The sequence below is a fragment of the Panthera uncia genome, chromosome D4 (assembly GCF_023721935.1).
Source record: "Panthera uncia isolate 11264 chromosome D4, Puncia_PCG_1.0, whole genome shotgun sequence".
NCBI classification, from domain to species: domain Eukaryota; kingdom Metazoa; phylum Chordata; class Mammalia; order Carnivora; family Felidae; genus Panthera; species Panthera uncia.
The window spans coordinates 55,251,572-55,264,246 of NC_064807.1; the positions used below are offsets into that span (position 1 = coordinate 55,251,572).

General features: G+C 39.1%; 1 protein-coding gene across 1 annotated transcript in view; it reads left to right on the plus strand.

Annotated features, from left to right (window-relative positions):
• Positions 1–12,675, plus strand: part of LOC125920949 (uncharacterized) — a 132,917-nt gene that overhangs the window by 42,420 nt on the left and 77,822 nt on the right. Inside the window, exon 3 of the mRNA XM_049628209.1 lies at positions 1,355–1,464. Within this exon, the coding sequence (XP_049484166.1) occupies positions 1,355–1,464 (110 nt within the window). The remainder of the gene's footprint in view (positions 1–1,354; positions 1,465–12,675) is intronic.

Genomic DNA, 12,675 nt, shown 5'->3' on the forward strand with positions numbered 1-12,675 from the left:
TTGTTTCCATTCCCTTATGTTCATCTGTTTTGTCTCATATGAGTGAAGTCATATGATTTTTGTTTTTCTCTGACTGACTAATTTCACTTAGCATAATACCCTCCAGTTCTATCCACGTAGTTGCAAATGACATGATTTCATTCTTTTTGATTCTTCATTGTGTGTGTGTGTGTGTGTGTGTATATATGTATATGTATATATATATATATATATATTTATATATATATATATATATATATATATATATATATATATATATATCACATTGTCTTTACCCATCCATCGATGGATATTTGGGCTCTTTCCACACTTTGGCTATTGTTGATAGTGCTGCTATAAACATGGGGGTACATTTGTCCCTTCAAAACAGCACACCTGTATCCCATGGATAAATGCCTGGTGGTGCAATTTCTGGGTCATAGGGTAGTTCTACTTTTAGTTTTTGAGGAAACCCCATACTGTTTTCCAGAGCAGCTGCACCAGCTTGCATTCCCCCCGCCCCAATTTTTTAATTGACATCTAAATTAGCATATAGTGCAACAATGATTTCAGGAGTAGATTCCTTAATGCCCCTTACCCATTTAGCCCATCTCCCCTCCTATACCTCCTCCAGTAACCCTTTGTTTGTTCTCAATATTTATGAGTCTCTTGTGCTTTGTCCTCCTCCCAGTTTTTATATTGTTTCCCTTCCCTTATGTTCATCTGTTTTGTATTTAAAGTCATCATATGAGGGAAGTCATAGATATTTCTCTTTCTCTGACTGGCTAATTTCACTTAGCATAATACCCTCCAGTTCCATCCACATAGTTGCAAATGGCAAGTTGTCATTCTTTTTGATTGCCGAGTAATACTCCATTGTGTGTGTGTGTGTGTGTGTGTGTGTATACACACATACATACATACCACATCTTCTTTATCCATTCATCCATCAATGGACATTTGGGCTCTTACCATACTTTGGCTATTGTTGATAGTGCTGCTATAAACATGGGGGTGCAGGAGCGCCTGGGTGGCTCAGTTGGTTGAGCGTCCGACTTCAGCTCAGGTCATGATCTTGCAGTTTGTGAGTTCGAACCCAGCATCAGGCTCTGTGTTGACAGCTTGGAGCCTGGAGCCTGCTTCGGATTCTGTATCTTCCCCTCTCTCTGCGCCTCCCATGCTCATGCTCTGTCTCTCTCTGTCTGCCAATAATAAATAAACGTTAAACATATTTAAAAAAATAAACATGGGGGTGCATGTGTCCCTTTGAAACAGCACACCTGAATCCCATGGATAAATACTTAGTAGTGCAATTACTGGGTCGTAGGGTAGTTCTATTTTTAATTTTTTGAGGAACCTCCATTCTGTTTTCCAGGGTGGCTGCACCAGTTTGCATTCCTACCAGCAGTGCAAAAGAGATCCTCTTTCTCCACATCCTCGCCAACATCTGTTGTTGCCTGACATTAATGTTGACCATTTGGACAGGTGTGAGATGGTATCTCATTGTGGTTTTGATTTGTATTTCCCTGATGATGGGTGAACTTGAGCATTTTTTATGTGTTGTTTGGCCATCTGTATGTCTTCTTTGGAGAAATGTCTATTCATGTCTTTTGCCCATTTCTTTACTGGATTTTAAAACTCGATTTTACAAGAATTGAATAGATGATGCTAGATCCTAGGTGTATTTTGGTCTGGGTGTTGAAAGTGGTTTGACAGATTAGAGAAAAACGGGGGGGGGGGAGAAAAAAAGGAAATCGTTTGAGAATTTGAAAAAAATGAATACACTAAAGTAGACTGAAATGAGATGATGGGGGTAAAATAGAATTTGAAAAAATATACACAAAAGTAAAGAATATAGTAGAAAAAAACTAAAGAAAAATATTTTTAATAAAAATTAAAAATAAATATGAATTTTTTCATTTTCTGTATTTAAGAAACAAGAAATGAAAAAGAAAAAAGAGACAAAAAGAGAATAAAAAAGAAAAGAAATCATTTGAAAATTTGAAAAAGTGAATACACTGCAGTAGACTAAAATAACATGATGGAAGTAAAATAGAATTTGAAAAAAGTTACATAAAAGCAAATAATATAGTAATGAAAATTAAATAAGAATATCTTTAATAGAAATTGAAGGTAAAAATGAAGTTTTTCTGCATTCAAGAAAAAGAAAAGAAATGAAAAAGAAAAAAAGAAAAAGAAAAAAGGAAATTGTTTGAAAATTTGAAAAGGTGAATACACTGAAGTAGACTAAAATAAAATGATGGAGGTAAAGTAGAATTTGAAAAAATTTACACAAAAGTAAAAAGTATAGTAATAAAAATTAAACAAAGATATTTTTACTAAAAATTGAAAATAAAAATGAATTTTTCTGTATTCAAGAAAAAGAAAAGAATTGTAAAAGAGAAAAAGAAGAAAGAAAATTGAATTGATAAACCTGCTAACAGATTGAAGTAGGACTGAAATTGCTTCATTTCCCCCTAGAAGTCAATCTATGTAGCTCTTTATAGTCCATAAACTAAGCTGGTGGTGAGGTTTGTGTTCTTGAAGAGCGAAGTTGGCCCAGTGGGGTGGAGCTCAGTGTAACAGCTCTGTTCTCCACTAGATGGCGCTGGTAGCCTACTGGGGTGGATTGTTGCAGCGCTTGTAGGTGCGTATGCACATGCGCAGGAGCGGTGAAACTGGTCCCACCCAGCTACCCCAGTCTGTTCTCCTGGATCAGCAGTCAGGCACCAGTCCTCTGTCTTCAGCTCTCATCCACTCCCTGCTTTTTCACTGTTTGTGACCAGGCCCCAGGCAGTAACTCTCTCCCAAGTTTTGTCTCAGATGTGGCTGTTTTCCCTGGCCCCTTACTTCTGAAGGACTGCGGCTTTGACCCGTTCCACCCCTCTGTGGGAGGGTCTCACTGAGCAATGGCTGAATATCGGCTGTACCCAGGAACGCCCGCTGGACCCTGTTGTTGCCGGTGCCCCGAGACTCTGGCCAGGTGCCAGCCCGCCCAAGAAAATGTTTGCCAGACAGTGTAGCAGCAGCGTTTCATGGATTATGGAAAATCACAACACACATCTGGCACCAGGCTTCACCCTTAATGACCTTGCCCCAGCACCAGTGAATGTGGCCACCTTTTGGGGTCTGCTGGGACCAGGTGGCTTCAACAGTCTCTACCAAATGTCCTTCCATCAGTGGAACTGCTTTTCCCCGTGTGGCCTGAGAACCTGCTGGACCCCACTCTGTTCCTGGGGATTCACCCTTCCCACCAGAGCACCGCCAGGTATTGAGCTGCAGAGTTGCAGCCTTTGTGCTCCCCTTGTTTACAGTCTTAATGGAATTTAAACCCTCTCCTTTCTCCTTTATCCCTTTTTAGTTTAGTCCCTGCAGCTGTTTCCAATTTTCCACTTTCTCTCCAGCTGCTTTTGGGGAAGGGTGCTTTTCCCATATTCTCCCCGCCCCTGCCCTGCCCCCAGTCTCTGTCCTCACCACCCACAAAAGTGGTTCCCTATCTTTCGTGGCTTCTTGCTCCCCAAGTTTGGCTCTCCATAATGCGTACCTGCTGAATTCTGTGGTTCAGGTTGTGCAGATTGTTGTGTTAATCCTCCAATCAGTTTTCTAGGTGTGTAGGATGGTTTAGTGTTGGTCTAGCTGTATTTCATGGACATGAGACACACAAAAGACTTCCATGCTCTTCTGCCATCTTGGCTCCTCCCCCCATATAAAGAACTTTTAAACTCAATAATAAGAAAGCAAGCAACTCAATTTTTCCCACCCAAAAAAACCCAATTTTAAAAAAGAGGAAAGGACTTAAACACACACTTCACCAGAGAATTGGTGAGGGACAGGAATGTTTGTGTCCCAGGGCCTTTACCTTATTGCAGTGCATACATTGAAAGTCCTGGAACTTATCAGAGTTTTTATTACTATTGCTGCATAACAAATTAACCTAAAACTTAGCCAGTTCCAACAGCACTATTTATTATCTCATGGTATCTATGGGTCAGGAATCGCTTAGCTGGATCCTCTGCCTCATGGTCTCTCATAAGGTCAAAATCGAGGTGTCAGCCAAGAGTCTGCAGTCTCATCCAAAGTTTCAACCATAGACCTGCTTCCAAGCTCACTCAGTGGTTGTTGGAAGAATTTAATTCATCAGGCTCTTTTGGACTTAGAGCTTTAGTTCCCCACTAGTTGTGTGCCACAGGTCACCTTCAGTACTTCAGCATGTGGGCCTCTCCAATATGACAGCTTAATTCATAAAAGTGTGCACATTAAGAAGGAAATAGAGAGAGCTGGGTAGCAAGATGGAAGTAATAATCTTTTGTCACCTAATCATGGAAGGTGATACCCCTCAATGCTGCTATAATCTATTGGTCAGAAGCAAGGTACTCAGGAGGGGATTATACAATGCCATGGGTATCAGGAGGCAGGGCTCCACAGGAGCCATCTGAGAGGCTACCTACCACACTAGCCTCAGGAAATTCAGTTTTCTAGGTCAGTTCATTTTTAATTCCTGAAATCCAAGGTCATAGAGTATTTCCTTCTAAAAATTTTAACCATGCTATTTCCAGTCAATTCCTTGGGCTAATGATAAATAATTCTATGTGAAAGTAGGTTTCCTTGCCTATTTCTACCCAGCACCCAGTCTGGTTTCATACTATCTGAGCCACAATGGGTCTCTTTACATCTATATGCCTACCTTTCTGTGTGCATTTACTTCCTTCTGGAATGATTGTTCTTTATCCATTGCAGAAACTCTTACTCATCTTTCAAGATTTAGCTTATGAACACCTTTTTAAAAAGGTCTTCCACTTATGCATGCTACACACACATACTCATACTGCATTCTACAGCCCGAGTGAGGTTTTGTTTGTTTATTTTACCATTTATTATGAGGCTTATGTGTGCCTGATACATACTAGGTTGCACTCAACAAATGTTTGTAGTATCAGCAGATAAATGCTGATAAACAGGGTGTAATGAGTGCATTAAATAGGATTGAATCTTTGCTTCATGGGTCCAGAGCAGAGAACAGGGAGTGCCTCTCCATCTTGCTGTAAAGTTCTGCCTGCTAAGTGCAGTCATACCAGCCAGTCACTTACATGGGATGTTCCTTAACTGTTGCTCTGCTTCTGTGGGAATCAGAACTGTAGCTTTTCATGAAGATTCATCCAGGTTCCCCAGAGACTAAAGATTATGACATAATTTGTCCCCATGTATGTTAGAGCTTTGTGGGCTTTCATTAAATACTAAGCAGTAGCAAGATCTCCTAGATGCCTCATTCTCTTGAGGTCAGTCCAAGAAGACTCAGTTTCAGTCCTTGGAAACCCCAAAATAACTCAGTTATTTTGGCCATATTTTCCTGGGATGACTGAAGCCAGTGCTGCAGTACTGGATAAACAAGGGTGAATGGAGATGGAAACTAAAAATAGCATGCTGAATCACTCTGGCTAAGAATAGGCTCCAAAAGCACTGTGATGAGGTGTTCTTTTTTTTTTTTTTAATTTACATTCAAGTTAGTTATCATATAGTGCAACAATGATTACAGGAGTAGATTCCTTAATGCCTCTTACCATTTTAGCCCATCCCCCCTCCCACAATCCCTCCCATAACCCTCAGTTTGTTCTCCATATTTGTGAGTCTCTTCTGTTTTGTCCCCCTCCCTGTTTTTATATTATTTTTGTTTCCCTTACCTTATGTTCATCTGTTTTATATCTTAAAGTCCTCATATGAGTGAAGTCATATATTTTCCTTTCTCTGACTAATTTCACTTAGCATAATACCCTGAAGTTCCATCCACATAGTTGAGAATGGCAAGATTTCATTCTTTTTGATTTCCAAGTAATACTCCATTTTGTGTGTGTGTGTGTGTGTGTGTGTGTGTGTGTGTGTGTATATATATATATATATATATATAATTTGCAAATATCTTCTCCCATTCCATCAGTTGCCTTTTAGTTTTGCTGATTGTTTCCTTTGCAGTGCAGAAATTTTTATTTTGATGAGGTCCCAATAGTTCATTTTGGCTTTGGTTTCCCTGGCCTCCAGAGACGTGTTGAGTAAAAAGTTGGTATGGCCGAGGTCATAGAGGTTTTTGCCCGCTTTCTCCTCAAGGGTTTTGATGGATTCCTGTCTTACATTGAGGTCTTTCATCCATTTTGAGTTTATTTTTGGGTACAATATAAGAAAGTGGTCCAAGTTCATTTTTCTGCGTGTCACTGTCCAGGTTTCCCAGCACCACTTGCTGAAGAGACTGTCTATTCCATTGGATACTCCTTCCTGCTTTGTCAAAGATTAGTTGGCCATACGTTTATGGGTCCATTTGTGGGTTCTCTATTCTGTTCCATTGATCTGAGTGTCTGTTTTTGTGCCAGTACCATACTGTCTTGATGATCACAACTTTGTAATACAGCTTGAAGTCTGGGATTGTGATGCCTCCTGCTTTGGTTTTCTTTTTCCAGATTGCTTTGGCTATTCGGGGTCTTTTCTGGTTCCTTACAAATTTTAGGATTGTTTGTTCTAGCTCTGTGAAGAATGTTGGTGTTATTTTGATAGGGATTACATTGAATACGTAGATTGCTTTGGGTAGTATTGACATTTTAACAATATTTGTTCTTCCTACCAGGAGCATGGAATCTTTTTCCATTTTTTTGTGTGTCTTCTTTAATTTCTTTCATCAGCTTTCTATAGTTTTCAGTGTATAGATTTTTCACCTCTTTGGTTAGATTTATTCTTAGGTATTTTCTGGTTTTGGGTGCAATTGTAAATGGGATCCATTCCTTGATTTCTCTTTCTATTCTTCATTATTGGTGTATAGGAATGCAACTGATATCTTTTTTTTAATGTTTATTTTTGGAGAGAGAAAGAGACAGAGTGTGAGCTTTGACGGTGGCAGAGAGAGAGGGAGACACAGAATCCGAAGCAGGCTTCAGGCTCTGAGCAGTCAACACAGAGTCTGACACGGGGCTTGAACTCATGAGCTGTGAGATCATGACCTGAGCCGAAGTCAGACGATTAACCAACTGAGTGACCCAGGTGCCCTGGAATGCAACCAATTTAAGTGCATTGATTTCATATCCAGCGACTTTGCTGAATTCATGGATCAGTCCTAGCAGTTTTTTGGCAGAATCTTTTGGGTTTTCCATATAGAGTATCATTTCATCTGTGAAGAGTGAACGTTTGACATCCTTCCGGCCTATTTGGATTCCTTTTATTTATTTGTGTTGTCTGATTGCTGAGGCTAAGACTTCCAATGCTATGTTGAATAACAGTGGTGAGAGTGGACATCCCTGTCTTGTTCTTGACCTTAGGGGGAGAGCTCTCAGTTTTTCCTCATTGAGGATGATATTAGCGGTGGGTCTTTCATATATGGCTTTTATGATCTCGAGGTATGCTCCTTCTTTCCCTACTTTCTTGAGGGTTTTTTATCAAGAAAGGATGCTGTATTTTGTCAGATTCTTTCTCTCCATCTATTGAGAGGGTCATGTTGTTCCTGTCCTTTCTTTTATTGATGTGATGAGTCACATTGATTGTTTGTGGATATTGAACCAGCCCTGCATCCCAGGTATAAATCCTGCTTGGTCGTAGTGAATAATTTTTTTAATGTATTGTTGGATCCGGTTGACTAATGTCTTGTTGAGGATTTTTGCATCCATACTTATCAGGGATATTGTTCATTCTCCTTTTTAGTGGGGTCTCTGTGGTTTTGGAATCAAGGTAATGCTGGCTTCATAGAAAGAGTTTGGAAGTTTTCCTTCCATTTCTTTTTTTTTGGAACAGCTTCAAGAGAATAGGTGTTAGCTCTTCCTTAAATGTTTGGTGAAATTGCCCTGGAAAGCCATCTGGCCTGGACTCTTCTTTTTTGGAAGATTTTTGATTACTAATTCAATTTCTTTACTGGTTATAGGTCAGTTCAAAATTTCTACTTTCTTCCTATTTCAGTTTTGGGTGTATATGTTTCTAGGAATGTGTCCATTTCTTCCAGATTGCCCATTTTATTGGCATACAATTGCTCATAATATTCTCTTATTATTGTTTTTATTTCTGCTGTGTTGGTTGTGATCTCTCCTCTTTCATTCGTGATTTTATTTATTTGGATCCTTGCCTTTTTATTTTTGATCAAACTGGCTAGTGGTTTATCAATTTTGTTAACTCTTTCAAAGAACCAGCTTCTGGTTTCGTTGATCAGTTCTACTGGTTTTTTGTTGTTGTTGTTTCGATAGCATTAATTTCTGCTCTAATCTTTATTATTTCCTGTCTTCTGCTGGTTTTGGGTTTTATTTGCTGTTCTTTTTCCAGCTCCTTAAGGCATAAGGTTAGGTTGTGTATCTGAGATCTTTCTTCCTTCTTTAGGAAGGCCTGGATTGCTATATACTTTCCTCTTATGACCGCCTTTGCTGCGTCCCAGAGGTTTTGGGTTGTGGTGCTATCATTTTCATTGACTTCCATATACTTTTTAATTTCCTCTTTAACTTCTTGGTTAGCCCATTCATTCTTTAGTAGGATGTTCTTCAGTCTCCAAATATTTGTTGCCTTTCCAAAATTTTCTTGTGGTTGATCTCAAGTTTCATAGCGTTGTGGTCTGAAAATATGCACGGTATGATTTCGCTCCGTTTGTACTTACTTAGGGCTAATTTGTGTCTGAGTATATGGTCTATTCTGGAGAACGTTCCATGTGCACTGGAGAAGAATGTATATTATGCTGTTTTAGGATGAAATGATCTGAATATATCTGTTAAGTCCATCTGGTCCAGTGTGTCATTCAAAGCCATTGTTTCCTTGTTGATTTTTTGATTAGATGATCTGTCCATTGCTGTGAGTGGGGTGTTGAAGTCTCCTACTATTATGGTATTACTATTGATGAGTTTCTTTATGTTTGTGATTAATTGATCTATATATCTGGGTACTTCCACATTTGGCGCCTAAATGTTTACAATTGTTAGGTCTTCTTGGTCTATAGACCCCTTGATTATGATATAATGCCTATCTGCATCTCTTGATACAGTCTTTATTTTAAAGTCTAGATTGTCTGATAGAAGTATGGCTACTCCAGCTTTCTTTTGTTGACCGTTAGCCTCATAGATAGTTCTCCATCCCCTTATTTTCACTCTGTAGGTGTCTTTAGGTCTAAAGTGGGTCTCTTGTAAACAGCATATAGATGGATCTTGTTTTCTTATCCATTCTGTTACCCTATGTCTTTTGATTGGAGCATTGAATCCATTGACCTTTAGAGTGAGTACTGAAAGATATGAATTTATTGCCATTATGACGCTTGTAGAGTTGGAGTTTCTGGTGGTGGTCTCTGGTGCTTTCTAATCTTTTGTTGCTTTTGAGATATATATATATATTTTTTTTTTCATCTTTTCTTCCCTCAGAGAGTCCCCCTTAAAATTTCTTGCAGTGGTCACAGTGGTTTAGTGGTCACAAACTCCTTTAATTTTTGTTTGTCTGGGAAACTTTTAATCTCCTTCTATTTTGAATGACAGCCTTGCTGGATAAAGAATTCTTGGCTGCATATTTTTCTGATTCAGCACAGTGAATATATCCTGCCACTCCTTTCTGGCCTGCCAAGTTTCTGTGGATAGGTCTGCTGCAAACCTGATCTGTCTTCCCTTGTAGGTTAGGGACTTTTTCCCTTGCTGCTTTCATGATTCTTTCCTTGCCTGAGTATTTTGTGAATTTGACTATGATATGCCTTGTTGATGGTCGGTTTTTGTTGAATCTAATGGGAGTCCTCTGTGCTTCCTGGATTTTGATGTCTGTGTCTTTCCCCAGGTTAGGAAAGTTTTCCGCTATGATTTGCTCACATAACCCTTCCACCCCTTTTTCTCTCTCTTCCTCTTCTGGGACCGCTGTGATTCTGATGGTATTCGTTTTTAGTGAGTCACTGATATCTCTAATTCTTAAATCGTGCTATTTTGCCTTAGTCTCCCTCTTTTTTTCTGCTTCATCATTCTCTATAAGTTTGTCCTCTATATTGTTGATTCTCTGTTCTGCCTCATCCATCCTTGCTGCTGCTGCATCCATCCGTGATTGCATCTCAGTTATAGCATTTTTAATTTCATTCTATTTTTTATTTCTTTTATCTCTGCAGAAAGGGATTTAATCTATTTTCATTTCCAACTAGTATTCTTATTATCGTGATTCTAAATTCTGGTTCAGACATCTTGCTAGTATCTGTGTTGGTTAAATCCCTGGCTGTCGTTTCTTTGTGCTCTTTCTTTTGGGGTGAATTCCCTCGTTTTGTCATTTTGAAGGGAGAAAAAGAATTAATGAGGTAGAAAAATTGAAATTTAAAAAATTAATATTAAAAAATATTAAAATTATAAATTAAATATTAAAAACACACACACACACACAAATCCTTTAAATGATACTAGATCCGAGGTGTGTTTTGGTCTGGGTGTTGAAAGTGGTTTGACAGATTAGAGAAATTAAAAAAAAAAGGGGGGGGAGAAAAAAAAGACATTGTTTGAGATTTTGATAAAATGAATACACTAAAGTAGACTAAAATGAGATGATATGGGTAAAGTAGAATTTGAAAAAATATACAGAAAAGTAGACAATATAGTATAAGAAATTAAAGTATTTTTAATAAAAATTATAAAGAAATATGAATTTTTTCATTTTCTGTATTTAAGAAAAAAGAAAAATGAAAAGGAGAAAAAACGTAAAAAAAGAAAAAAAAAGAAAGAAATCTTCTGAAAATTTGAAAAAGTGAATACACTGTAGTAGACTGAAATAAAATGATGGGAGTAAGATAGGATTTGAAAAAATTAACATAAAAGGGAAAAATATAGTACTAAAAATTAAATAAAAATATTTTTAAAGAAATTGAAAGTAAAAATGAAGTTTTTCTCTTTCTGCATTCAAGAAAAAAAGAAATTAAAAAGAAAAAATGAAAAAGAAAGAAAGGAAATTTTTGAAAATTTGAAAAGGTGAATACACTGAAGTAGACTAAAATGAAATGATGGAAGTAAAGTAGAATTTGAAAAAATTTACACAAAAGTAAAAAATATAGTAATAAAGATTAAAGACAGTAATAAAACTTAAAGTAGTAAAAATTAAAATAAAGATATTTTTAATAAAAATTGAAAATAAAAATGAATTTTTCTCTTACTGTATTCGAGAAAAGAGAAAAGAATTGTAAAAGGAAAAAGAGAAAAAAATTGAATAGACGAACCTGCTAATAGATTGAAGTAGGACTAAAATTGCTTTGTTTTCCCCTAGAGGTCAGTCCATGTAGTTCTTTGTAGTCCATAACTTAAGCCAGCGTGGAGGTTTGTGTTCTTGAAGAGCAAAGTTGGCCCAGTTCGGCAGAGCTTGGTGTAACAGCTCCACTCTCCACTAGATGGCGCTGCTAGCCTACTGGGGTGGATTGTTGCAGAGATTGTAGGTGCGTATGTGCATGCGCAGGAGCGGTGAAAATGGCGCCACCCAGCCACAAGACTGTTTTCCCAGATCAGCAGTCACACACCCATCCTTCCTCTTCAGCTCTCATCCAGTCCCTGCTTTTCCACTCTCTGTGACCAGGCCCCAGGCAGTACCTCTCCCCCAAATTTTGTCTCAGATGTGACTGTTTTCCTTGGCCCCTTATTTCTGAAGGACTGTGGCTTTGATCCATTCCGCCCCTCTGTGGGAGGGTCTCACTGAGCAATGGCTGAATGAGCAATGGCTGAATGTTGGCTGCACCCAGGAATGCCCGCTGGACCCTGATGCTGCCGGTGCCCCAAGATTGCAGCCAGGTGCCAGCCCGCCCCCAAAAAAGATCGTGAGACAGTGTAGCATCAGTGTTTCAGGGATTATGGAAAACTGCAACACACATCTGGCACCAGGCTTCACCCTTAACGACCTTGCCCCAGCACCAGCGAATGTGGCTGCCTTCTGGGGTCTGCGGGGACCAGGTGGCTTCAACAGTCTCTACCAAATGTCCTTCCAGCAGTGGAACTGCTTTTCCCTGTGTGGTCTGAGAACCTCCCGGCCTCCACTCTGTTCCTGGGGATTCACCTTTTACTCCAGAGCACCGCCAGGTATTGAGCTGCAGAGTTGCAGCCTTTGTGCTCCCCTTGTTTACAGTCTTAATGGAATTTAAACCCTCTCCTTCCTCCTTTCTCCCTTTTTAGTTTAGTCCCTGCAGCTGTTTCCAATTTTCCACTTTCTCTCCAGCTGCTTTTGGGGAGGGGGTGCTTTTCCTGTATTCTCCCTCCGCCCAGTCTCCATCCTCTCTCAGCCTGCAAATGGGGTTCCCTACCTTTTGCAGCTTCTTGCTCCCCAAGTTCAGCGCTTCATGTTGTGTACCTGCTGAATTTTGTGGTTCAGGTTGTGCAGATTGTTGTGTTAATCTTCCAATCAGTTTTCTAGGTGTGTAGGATGGTTTAGTGTTGGTTTGGCTGTATTTCTTGGACATGAGACATACAAAAAGCTTCAGTGCTGTTCCGCCATCCTGTCTGGGAAACTTTTAATCTCTCTTATTTTGAATGACAGTCTTGTGGGATAAAGAATTCTTGGCTGTGTATTTTTCTGATTCAGCACATTTATTATATCCTGCCACTCCTTTCTGGCCTGCCAAGTTTCTGTGGATAGGTCTGCTGCAAACCTGATCTGTCTTCCTTTGTAGGTTAGGGACTTTTTTCCTTGTTGCTTTCATGATTCTCTCCTTGCCTGAGTATTTTGTGAATTTGACTGTGATATTCCTTGTTGATGGTCAGTTTT